We start from the raw sequence: 12,321 nt of genomic DNA, 5'->3' as shown, positions 1-12,321 counted from the left end.
AACTTCCCATCTATGGGTTTCAGCTCAGGTGAAAGCCAATATTTCAAACACGGGGAAGAAAAGTATATATTTCTTGTATACGAGATCACTGTGTATAAAATCTGATTTTAAACTCTCTAAGAAATGGTTAAATGCACTGGCTTATGCTTGGGAGGGTGGAGGGAACGGTACTTTCCTTCTCCTACTGGTTTCCTAAGTGTTGGGGGACCACCTGTCATGTAAGAACTTTAGTATCTTTCTAGGCTCTCTCTTCCCTTTGGCAGGTAGAATAACTTATTTGATGGTGAATTCAGGAACAGAAATGCGGCACATGCAGCTCTAACCTCTTTCTTTCTCTCTGGGCTCCAAGCAACCTGTAGAAGGCTCACCTTCTTGTGGACACCTGCTTCTTTCCAGCTCTCCCCACGACTTGTGTGCAAGTACATCTTATTCTAGAATTTGATATTAGGAAACTAGCTTATCCATAGGTACATTCACTAATGTAAGTTTTATCAGTAAAAAAGGTAGCATTTTGCTGTCCGACCTGAGCACTATTTCTCGGTGGGTTCAGAATAGGGGTAGGGAGGAGGGTTCCGTTTGTAGGGCCTCCAACTGCACAGGTCCAGACAAAATAGGTGCTGAAGATTGGTTTAATAACGTCTGCAGTATTCAGTTATAAGACACACTCCCTTCTTCAGGTTCACAAAGCATAAAATAGGATTGAAGCACAGTGAGACTTTGACACATCACAACTTCCTGTAAAAAGCATCAGGCAGCTCAGGACACCCACGGGATCTTTGTCCAACAGATACCCAGAGTCAGGACCGGCAACGTGGGTGACAGAACAGCTCTGCTCCACTTTGAAGCAGAGTTCAGATTAAAAGACCTCTGGTGGTTTATTTTAGGTCTATGAATTTATTGATAACTATAGATTTTTTTTCAGCACATGAACAAAGCTGAGAATAAGCAAGTACGAACTCTTATGATAACACATCTCTACTCCTCCTGAACGGACTTCTTCCTCACTGATACTAACATTGGATGACGCGTTTAATGGCTCTTTACACCGAAACCAGGAATTGATTTTCATTATTCTGGTGATGTTCTTTGCCTTGGGGTCATATTCAAATTGCTTTGATCCACGGAAGAAATAGAAGAACCCTAGAGAGAGAGAATATCATTAGTTATCTTGTGCAACTCTGTGACAGCTCCACACTTGTTGACTATAGGCATATATAGAAAAAATAATTGCACATTAGGGAGAGAAAAGGAACTTGTGTATTACTGAGATCCATTTTACTTTACTATTGTTACATGAGAAATATTGTTAGTTTTATTTCCCCAAGGAAGAAGCCAAGGTCTGAACATGAATGTCAAGGGGCTTACCCCTTGTCTCGCAGGACTGTGGTTCACACCAGAGGTTCTCATACTAGGTTTCAGAACAGTGTCTTAGCAAAGGGGGAGGAGAAGGCCCCTGTGGGTTTGGCCTTGGGCCCTATATCCTCATTTTCCTCGAGTTGTTCTGCTCTGTTTTAGGTGTTAAGGTGCGTGTGAGATTTCACGGCAATAAATGGTGGTGTCATTCAGGAAACTTTTTAGGCTCTGTTTACCCCATGTTCTAGGGGGTTATCCATGGTCTAAGTCCGAGGCCATCACAGCGTTCTGAGCACCGGGGTGCTTCTAAAGCTGTAGACTTCTGCTTCTTACCCACAGTCCTACATCCGCCTCAAAAACTCTGAAGGATTTGTCATTTCCCATGCAACCCCCACGTGCACACATTAACTACACACATGCTAGTTCGAGAGTCACTGTCCAGTTCATGTGCTTAGTCATTTCTCACACTTAAAAGTCTCCGGGGGTGTGCGGGATGCCTGGGGGGCTCAGTCGTTAAGCGTCTGCCTTCAGCTCAGGTCATGATCCCAGGGTCCTAGGATCGAGTCCTGCACAGGGTACCTTGCTCAGCGGGGAGCCTGCTTCTTCCTCCACCTCTGCTGTTCCCCTGCTTGTGTTCTCTTTCTCTCTGTCCCTGACAAAGAAATTCTTAGAAAAACAAAATCAAGAACAACTCTTCAGGGGGTATGTTTCAGGGGCTATCTTGGATCAATGATAAGTAAAATTAATCTTGGTACCTTTTGCAGAGATTTGAAATAGTATAACAGAACTTAGAATTGGAGCTCACTAATCAGGTTTGTGAGAACGCCAGCCTGGGTGGAGTTTATTATTATAGGTACCCGGGAAGAGTAAAATCACATTAAAAGTTATATGCAACTAATGAATCAGTGAACGCTACTCAAAAACTAATGACGCACTATATGTCGGCTAACTGAACATAATAAAAAAAAAATAGTGCCAACCTCAAAAAAAACCCAAAAAACTAAAAACCAAAAAACCCAACCAAGGAAAATGGAAGCATTTTCACTTCTGTCTATGTTCTCTCCCCGCCACTGAGGTCTCCTGAGTACCCACAGGTTTAGGCAGTGATGCTCACCTTTATGCTGGAAAGCAGCATCGACTCGGAGACCAACTCCTGGGAAGAGCTTCACCACCCTCCGTGGGTACCCTCTGTCCATGCTCTGGGTCACTTCGTCATACCTGCAAGCAGGGATTGGAAACGTTCCCAGGGGATCTTTGCTCTGGGGAGCTTAACCGTTCCACTGCCCCAGTTGGAGTCAAAGGGGGATGTGGAGAGGCAGCAGCCCCAGTAGAGGAAAACTAATTCCATCAATGATGAAAACATGTCAAAGATTGTGTGTGGCTGAATCACCTGTAGTGTCTTGAAAAGAAAAAACGAGGAGTGGAAACAAGCCACGTCCTTCGTCAGACTGATGCTATTAAATCAGAATGCGGGCTCACAAAACAGACTCTGCACTACAGAGATCACACGGCTGGTCACCAGAGGGGAGGCGGGCGGGGGACGCGGAAACAGGAAGGAGAGGAAGGCGGGCACCTGTCGTGATGAGCACCGGGCGATGAGGGGAAGTGTCGAATCGCTGTATTGTACCAGAAACCAACATGACACCGTATCATAAGTATGTTGCAATTAAAAAAAAAAAAACACACAAAGTAAGGCTCAGCTTGCAGCTTTCCTAGATTTTGACAGGGTATGTTTGTATTATCGGCAATTTGGTTGGCATCACCTGTATTATTTTTTTTAATCTTATCTTTATTTATTTATTTTTTTATGTTAGAGAAAGAGCTTTGGACTCCCGGAAACATTCTTTTGTTTGGTGAATGCCATCTATCTGGGGTGGGCTTGAACATAAATGATTTTAGAGGACTACAGGTGAGTTTTATTTCTGCCCATGTTAAAGTGATGGTGTGTGGATGTTTTCCGCAGAATAAAACGAAGAGGTCGATTGTCTGCACACTTACCTCCAGCACCAAATGCCCACAAAGAAGTAGGTTTTTCTGGTGCTGTGGTCGCAGACAGCCGCGTCAATTTTCTTCACGTGTCTTGGAAAGCCGAGCGTATGGATGGGTTTGGGGTAATCTGGCAAGACAGCGTATCCTCTGATCACCCAGAAGTTGTCATCTAGGAAGAGAGAAAGTGATTATCTTCTCATCTGCTACCTAGAGGGAAAAACAGGAGTCCTACGAAACTCGAAAATAACTAGATGCCTCGTTTCTCGGGACTCTGCCATCTCCTGTCCCGCTTATTCTTACTGCCTCCTTCCGCTGCCTCCATCATTCCGACTCCACGCGCCACACGCGCCGACAGTCAAGCAACACGCTCACTAGTGTGCCACTTGGTGATGTCTCTGACTCTGACAACCCAGTTAGCTTCGCTTGTACACATTCTCCTAGATTCCAGCCCTCGGCTCTTCGCAAAAGCAAGTAATCTGATGAAATCCATATAAAAACAGCATTGAAAAATGTAAGATTCCAGGCAAATTTGAATTTCAAATGAACACTGGCTGACTTCTACTATAAGTATATTCAAATATTATAAGAGACCTGCTCATAATAAAAAATTGTGTGTTTTATCTGAAATTCAAGGTGTCTTGTATTTTTATTTGCCAAATCTGATAATCCTAGTAAAAAAGGGATATAAAAGAGGGCTGGGTTCCCTTTATTTGGCAGAAAAAAGATCGTTATTTTAGTTTTTACCACACAGGTTTCTTTCAGCTGTGGTGTAGTTGGGACAATGTTCGTTTTCACAGCCACAGAGAACCCTGGATAGTTTTTCTTTCTGATAGGAACCCACGGCCAAAGAACTCTCCATTTGCCTCATGCATGGATTTTGTGTTCCTTGCCCCAAACACCCACCGACCGGTTCACGTATCCAGAGACAGAAGAGAAAGCGTGATGGGCAAAGTTACCTTTAAACACTAGAATCTTATCATTGGGGCTCTCATATGCAGCTTGGATATCTGCCGGCAGGGAGGGCCAGAACGAAGAGATCAGTTCAAATTCAACGTCCGCAATGTCGTAGTAAATCCGCCACACATGCCTGTGTTAAAAAACAACAACAAAAAAGCACTTTACACAAACAGTGTATATTGTGGTGGAAACACTGTAATCTAGGCTTCTCTTTTATTGAATTCATTAGATTCCCCTCAAATAATTTAGAGCATGCACACACTTCTCCTCAGCCGATGTGGGTGGTTGTGAGTTCACGGCTCCTCTGTCACTACCTAGGTCAAGACACGCCTGTGAGCTCGCTCTCCTGGGAACCGAGAGTAGAAACCCGCTCAGAAATCTCAGTGTTCAGTGCTCAGGGGCCACGTTTTTGCCAAATCAGCGATGCTCAAAGTTCCCAGGCAACAGCAAGCATCTCAGAAGAAGCTTTCAGTCTGACATTCGCTAGAATGAAGACTTGTGAGCATCGTGCGGTAAGATATTTCCTCAGATGTTCCCCTTGGGCAATAAAGTTCTGAGTCTATGAGCAAGACCAAAGAGCCCTTCCTGCCCTGGGCTGCCCCTCTCTGACGTCCGGGCCAAGCGGCCTCAGCACCCATGGCGCGGAGCATGCCATCCGAGGGCTGTCTCGCTGTGGGCGGAAGGGGACTGATTTCAAATATTCTCTCCTTGTGCCCCTATGCTTGTGAGATGGTCTGTGTCCCAATACTGAGTTCTGAAAACGCAGTCACGGTACACACAGACGATGGGCCACGTTGCCACTGCAGCCCAGTGAGCTGTCCACGGGGAGAGAGGAGTGCTCCCACCCCGGCGACCGCATCCCTGCTGCCCCGTGAAGGAACGGTCTGCTCATCCGTGTTTCCCAGCTGGCGCTCTCGCTGGAAAAAAGACCTAACTTTTATCATCTGCTGCTTTCCAGGGTGCAAATGCCCCAACCATGGCCAGTTCCAGGCTACAGAAGTGATGCGAAGTGGTTTGCAATCCTCCTCCAACTTTAGCCATTGGCTCCAGAAATGAAATTGGCTCCGGAAATGGTCAGCTCCCGCACCACTGGGATGGGTGTACGGTTTTAGTGAAGAGGTCACTGAAAATGATCCTACTTCGCCTTCTTATACAAGGGCAATTAAAAATTTGCTTAACAACTCTTAAAAATTAATTTATCAAACAAGGAGGAGATAAATACACACAGTAAAGTATTCCACAGAGTATGGACAGTTATAAAATGAAAAGGAAAAGGAACACATTCTCCCCCATCTCTGTGATTTCCTCCCTATTTACCTCCAAATCTTTTGAAAATAAAATATTCATAGGAAGTTGAGGTATTTAAGGGAATGGGTTTACCTGCCTTTAAAGAACATTACTTCTCTGCGGAAGGTGGTGATAGCGTCAAAAGTCAAAGAAGGGTCACAGGCATGGGGTATGGTGGCCTCCTTTGGCTTAGCAGATGTCTTAGGTAGACTCCCTTTGATGAGAAAAGAAAGGGCACCGTGAATTCAGAAGGCATGTGGAAATACCTAGAGAAGGATCTTACCCAAGTGGGTGTTTTCTTCATGGTGATATTTCAAGAAGTGATTTTTTCACTTCCTTTCTGGAAATCTTCCTACTGAGTTCACCTATATTCTGATTTCTGAGGTTGCTCACCGTAGATGGACTGGATCCCATTGATATCGTCCTGAGAAAGCGGGTACTTGTTAGGATCCAGGGAGACGTAATTTGGAAACATCAAAGCTGTTCGATCGTTGGAGTGAGAGAGTCCCAGTGCGTGGCCAAATTCATGGGCAGCCACAAGGAACAAGCTGAATCCTTAACAAAAATAGGAAAGACATGGGTATATGGGTCAGTCAAAAGGAGAATGGTTGCATCTGAGGTTAAGAAGTAACCAAGGGGAGAGAAGGAAAGGCTGGCCATAGAGTGGATAATTGGTCCGTGTGCCATCATTTATCTGGAAGTATTTCAACACTAGTCATACCATGGAGAACTATGATCAAGAACAACAAGATGGCAGGAAACAGGTGTGTGAGAAGCAGATATTACTACAGAAAATAAAAAAGGAGAAGCCACCAGTTTTGGGTTGTTGCTGGGTCATACTGTGTGTCTGATCACGTTTATCCTACTTGTATCCTGTGGATGTCCTCCCTGCTGTAGGATCAAGTCCTTGCCATCGCCCTCCACAATCTAGTCCCTGCCTTTGTATCAGGCTCATACTTTGTTTTCATATTTCATGAGCGAACTGTATGCAATCATTTTCATCTCTCATCCGTGCCATGTCCCTTCTAATCTCTCTGTCTACCCAGAACATCATCTCTCCTACCCCTGTGTGCCGAGCTCTCTCACTTGTTGCTCAGGAAATCCCTTTAGAATCAGCTCGTGCATGAGGCTTCTCGTAGGCAGCCCTCCTCTCCTGGCTGAGTTAGAGGCACCTTTCTGCGTTTCCACAGACTCGGTGTTGAATTCTGCCATAGCACGTGACGGACTGCCCTGACCACTTTCATAAAGTTGTGCGTCTTTTCAGGGACTGCGTCTTAGCCACTGTTTCTCTCCGGTGACTGCCAACCTGCCTGTCAGTAGTGGGCACTCATAATGGTGGCTGGATGTCCAGGGGTTTATTTGGATGAAAGAATGCTTGGATATGCCTCCTACACACCCATACTGGAAGTCTCTGCATGCAGGCGAAACTGCCCTTTTCTCTGTCTCTCCCACTAGCCTGTAAGGTTCGAACCATAAAAGACTGTCCTTAGACTTGCAATTCAGCCTATGGACCCTAAAGAAAAGGCCGAGCCTCTTTTGATGGAGCCTTGTCCGATGATGCCGGCACAAACGAGCACAGAATGACCAGGGATTATTTAACGGTCCTTTGGGTTCTGTGCTCTGGCCTCGACTGGTACCTCTCGTCTGGCTCACCGTGTCGCTGGGTGTGCTTTTGGACAAGATGGGACAAGGGACTCTTTGAAAAGATAATTCAAACTCAAGTCATCTCATGACTTTCAAACCTTTATGCTGGCTTTTCAGACACTGCGTGGTCTGGACCCTATTCACTGTTTCCGCCACAATCCTGCTGCTTGAGTCGGTCGGGCTGCGCTTTCAGGAGCGTTCTCCGGCCAGGTGCCTGCTTAGCCTCCTGCTCAGTCTGCCGCCACTTCCTCCCCTGACCTGTGTTCCCGTTCCCATTTCTTCCCCCTGCTCCTACCACTTTGCTATCGTTTCCTTTATCCCGGGGTGGGTCACGCTGATTCAAATGCTGCTTGAGATTGCGTGTGCCCTAGGCTGTAAACCCCTGAAGGTCAGGGTCGGGTGTGTGCTCCAGCTCTAGCGCAGAGCTGGCTCAAGGCGGCTGTCTGGTAAAGGATTTCTGATTGACGTCGTTTACCGAAATTGTGGAACATCTATCACGTACTGGTTTGCCGAAACTACGGGACGACTCACAGACTGTCTGGACTTGTTCAGGACTGAGCTGTGTGATCAGAGAGACCACACGTCAGGAGAGCCGTAGCCTCTGCTCTCCTGGGACCCTGGAAACCAGACCCCAGACCCAAGGCAACTATTGTCAATGACAGAAAACGAAATAGGGAGAACCCCGAGTCCGCGGAGCCTGCTCCCTTGTGGGATACACGTATTTTTACTATAGTCAAGTTTTGTTTCTTGTCTGTGAAGTAGTAGAAAGTTTCCTATTTTCTAGGAAATGAAATGAAATCAACTCATTTGGTCTAAAGGCATGGGTTGAGTAAGGTTTGGGGTCCAATTCCTCGGCAGGTGGGCAAGTGTTAGAAGAGGAAGTTCATGCCTCTGAATCGACCTTCCAGGCACCGCGAGCCCACACACCATCCTTCAGTCACAAACTCAGAATCCCAGCCCCTAGAGTCTTCTTTCGTCCTGAAGCCACAGGTGACTTCTACCCTTGCTACAACACATAGCCCACGCTGACTTGTAGGGTGCCAGTCCGGCCTCGCAGCACACAAGGTCATGAACCTGTGAAGGCCTGGAACTGGTCTAGTACAACTCTGTGGTCGGTCTAGCACAACTCCAGGGTCTTGCATGGTTCCAGGCACAGGGCAGACCTTCAGGCGCTGTGGGCATTTGCGTGCGTGTGTGACCACGCAGAGAAGGCCCGGATCCGGAAAGGATCAGTGTCTTCACGAGGACACTGCGGGTAAGGCCCTGATATGAAAAGCACCGTTATCTAATAGATACTAAAGCGTCCATCAGTGAATATGGAAACTGTGGGGCAACTGGGAAGTAAAAAGCAACTAATTGCGAGGCCATTTCAGGGATTCTTTAGAACGAGATTCTGCTCACGCAGAGAACCGGGCTCACCTGCTCCATCCTTGGTCCAGTTTTCGTCCTCATCGAAGTGAGTGTCTCCGCCCAGACCCAGACCCGGAGGAAAGGCATGTCCGAGGACTCCCAGGGGGCCATCAAAATAGCGAGGGCACCGGCCATGCACTGAGACACAGGTCACAGGGGGAGAAAGGTCAGCCTGTCCAAATCTCCTGAGACGGAAATAGCCAGACTTTTCCCTTTGCCGGAAACCTTACCTCGGGTCCTAAAGGCGATCATGATGTCTGCAATGCCCTTGAAAGTCTTGGTGAACGTCAGCGGGGTCACTCGGCTCCACACCTCAAGGCCGCTCCGGATGGCCTCGTCCACATCTGCCCGGGCCATATCTGGAGTGTAGTTGACGATTCTTCAAAAATTACAGAAACAGATGCGTCGGTGACGGCACATGCATGTAGACACACAAAGACAAAACGATCGTTTCTTATAAATCATACACAGCGGTCACGGATAGTGTTGTGCCGCGCTTGTGTTAGTATTTAAACAAAGTTTTCCATATGCTCTGTGACCCGATCCTGTCATCTGCTCGTGCGTTGGGGAGTGGAACAAGACGTCAACAAACGAGGCTCAGAGAGGTTCTGTGACTTCCCTGAGATCACATCCTGACCGGGGAGCGCCCCTCTCCGGGGTGGGCTTGTGGTGCAGGTGCGGAGATCTGCGTTCTCGGCGGCTTGAGGGCATCAATCTCATGCTCGCGTCATATGCAAAGAGTCTCCCTTGAGAGCTTGAAAGACTCAGTTACTTGGGAAAAGACTTCCCTCTGGCTTTCATGCCCTGTCTTGCTAGAGCTATGATTATTTTAAATCCTAAGACTCAACACAGTGAAGGAAGAGCTAGGAGACGTGTTCTTCAGGGCCCGTGGGAGGGCTCGAGAGCCACAGTCACGGCCACCGGCCACGGACTCGGGTGGGAAGCACACCCCACCCTCTTTCTGCCAGTGAGCCGGCCCCTCCCCCCGCCACGCCTGGGGCGGACTCCCCGCTCCACCCGGGCTCCACTTGAGGGTTGAGGACGCTAGCCCGAGGCATCTCTAACATGAACTGGCTGAGGCCCAGGCTCTTCCCATCTTCTCCCGAGCACGCTTGAGCCGTCGCGCCGGCCGCGGGTCGTGCTCCTGGTCCTGAGCCTGTATGCGAGTGGCCCAGGCGGGAGAGTGAAGCGAACGTCCAGAGCCAGTCTGCTGGGAAGACTGGGGGTTGCTTCGATAACCTCTGTCAGTGTCTGTTTCAGGTGGTCCCAGCAGGGCGGCCGACATCCCAGCGTCGCAGGGAAGAGGGAGCAGATGAGATCAGTGACCTAGGAAGTGCTTGGTAAAATAAACTGTTACAGTCCTGTAGTTTGGGACCAGGGCGCTGCGGGGAGACCATACGCGCAGGTGTTACCTGTATGTGAGGTTGTGTCTTCCCCATCCTGGGAGGGTGTAGCCGTACTGACCCACATCTGGCACTCCGCACCTTGGCGTCCTCATGATCTCCAGGGTGCGTGAGTCGAGGTGTCCAGTCACCGTCAGTCCAAAAAATGCTTGCATTTCCCGAATCTTGCCGTCTAAGAGACTCCCGTTCTTGCTTTGGACAAGAGGACTCCCTTCTCTTTCAAGAGAGTAGAACTGGTTGAGATAGGCCTGATCCAAGAGAGAGAAAAAATAAAGGAGGACACAAACTACAGGACAGCACATCTGTATCTCCGGGTAAAACAAAATCACCTGAGATCCTTTTTGGCAGTGGGTGGGAAGCAGAGTCAGCCTGCCTTTCCAGCTCCCCACGAGTGGCTGAGCCTGTGGGACCAGGGTTATCCAGCCCACGCAGCCCACACAACTCCACGCCTGCAGGGAGGACCATCGGCGGGTTCCATGTGTTAAATGATCGCACAGCTTAGACACTGCTGCTCACCCCTGCATTTGGGTGTTCCCTTGAAACAAATTCTAGAAGAGATACGTGGTTGTTCTTTTTGCAGATGTGGTTAATTTAGCCAAATATGGCAAATTGACTGGACTGATTTTTAGAGGGAATCTCCAAGGCCAAGTATTTCCAACGCATGGAGGGGTAAGGATCTAGAGCTGGAGTTGGGTCCCCCTAGCTGGTATGGTATTTCTGTGGAGAGACCCCATTTCTCCCAGGGCTGTTCCCTTTCTCCCCCCTAGGTCTCCGCCGGGACCCATGGCTTGAAGTGGCAGCAAATCTCCTTTCCTTTCACACCCCCAGGTTCCGCCCCACACACGGTTACTTGGTGTCCTTGAGTTAGGGGAAAGTACCACAATCTTTTGCAGGAATTTGCTGTCTTGTTAGGTTCCAAGGCAACCAAGAAAATGAATTTTTTATCGATAGCCCTTATTAACATATATTGAGACACATACCTGCACCAGCCGCGCGTTCTCGTCGGTGTCCATCTTTCGGTCTATAGGAAATGCAGAAGAAAATGTTACAAGGAGCGAACATTGAAGCAGAAGGCTCTTCATTCCTCTCTCCTTTCTGCCGAAGCCTGTTTCTGTTTCCACGGAATTTAGAAAACAAGAGTAAGACGTGGCATGACTTGGCTTGTATTGTCATTTAATTAATACCAGAAAAGGACATTTGCCATGAAGTATGTCAGGATAAGCCCTTTCCCCTTAGGTTAACTTGATTTTGCAATCATGATCTCAGTTTCTGAGGAAACACAATCCCTCTTGATTACTGAATTGAATGTAGTAGGGAGCCGGCCTCCAAGTTACTGTTGTCCTTGCACGTTGGAGCTCTTCTTCTCTTTGACATTCTTGAGAGTTTATAAAGTAATTTTCTTTTGAACGAAATGCCAGGATATCTTGGCTAGAAAGGTATCATGAAAATACAATTGAATCCGGAGTCAGATTGCCATAATTAACTAGGATAAACAGCCCATGTTTGCTGGGCACCTGCGGCACCTGCTATCAGCCTGTCACCGTAAACCGAAGCGTGAATGAGGTGCGGTTCCCATCTTGTTGGGAGATTCAGACACGTACAGACATTAATACCAGACAAAACTGAGACGGATGGCAAAATGTGCACGGAAGATTCCAGAGCGGAGAAGAGCCAGAGAGAGGGTCACTGCTGATGGGCGTGCCCCAGCGGCTCGGCTAGGTGGGGCTTCCAGTGGGTCCTGAAGAAGGAAATGGGTAGGATGTGGATGGCACAGGGGGTGTGCGGAGGGAGCCCATAGGAAGCAGGTAGCTCGGCAGAGATGCCCTTTGGGAGGTCTGGCCAATTAGAGCCAATACACTTGAAGACAGCCAAGGGAGATGGGGGCGGGCGCTGGAAAGTGTGCAAGGAAAATGAGTGTTTTCAATCTTCTTGTGCCTAAGAATGTCCCTTATTCCATCCTGACACCTGATCGAGAGTGTACTGAAGTAAATTTTATTTCGGATGTTAGAGACACTCTTACTGGTTTTCTAGAATCTAGTGCTGCTGCTGGGAAGTCTTTTATTCTGATTCTTTATTTTTTTCTCCTGAAAAATGTTGGAAATATTCTCTTTATGCAGCTATCCTGAAATTTCATACTGAAGTCTCTTGTGGTTTTCTTTTTTTTCTTTTTCTTCTCCCATTAATGTTGCTGGGCAGTAAGCAGACCCTTTCACTATGAAAATTTCCAGAAAAATTTCCTCCGTCATTTCTTTGGTAATTTTTTCCCACTCAATTTTCC

At 47.7% G+C, this 12,321-nt stretch overlaps 1 protein-coding gene across 1 annotated transcript; it reads right to left on the bottom strand.

The window, feature by feature from the left end:
- Window positions 1-611: 611 nt before the first annotated feature.
- MMP27 (matrix metallopeptidase 27) lies at window positions 612-11,156 on the bottom strand. The gene is made up of 10 exons (XM_044257777.1): window positions 11,024-11,156; window positions 10,053-10,291; window positions 8,871-9,019; window positions 8,650-8,778; window positions 5,980-6,141; window positions 5,680-5,800; window positions 4,299-4,429; window positions 3,352-3,511; window positions 2,468-2,571; window positions 612-1,140 (listed from the first exon to the last, which is right to left on the bottom strand). Exons 1-10 carry the CDS (start codon window positions 11,123-11,125, stop codon window positions 905-907), a joined length of 1,533 nt encoding a protein of 510 aa, XP_044113712.1. The 5' UTR covers window positions 11,126-11,156; the 3' UTR covers window positions 612-904.
- Window positions 11,157-12,321: the final 1,165 nt, after the last annotated feature.

The sequence above is a fragment of the Neovison vison genome, chromosome 7 (assembly GCF_020171115.1).
Source record: "Neovison vison isolate M4711 chromosome 7, ASM_NN_V1, whole genome shotgun sequence".
NCBI classification, from domain to species: domain Eukaryota; kingdom Metazoa; phylum Chordata; class Mammalia; order Carnivora; family Mustelidae; genus Neogale; species Neogale vison.
The sequence above is the reverse complement of the archived record's forward strand: the minus strand, read 5'-3'. Positions and strand labels throughout refer to the sequence as shown.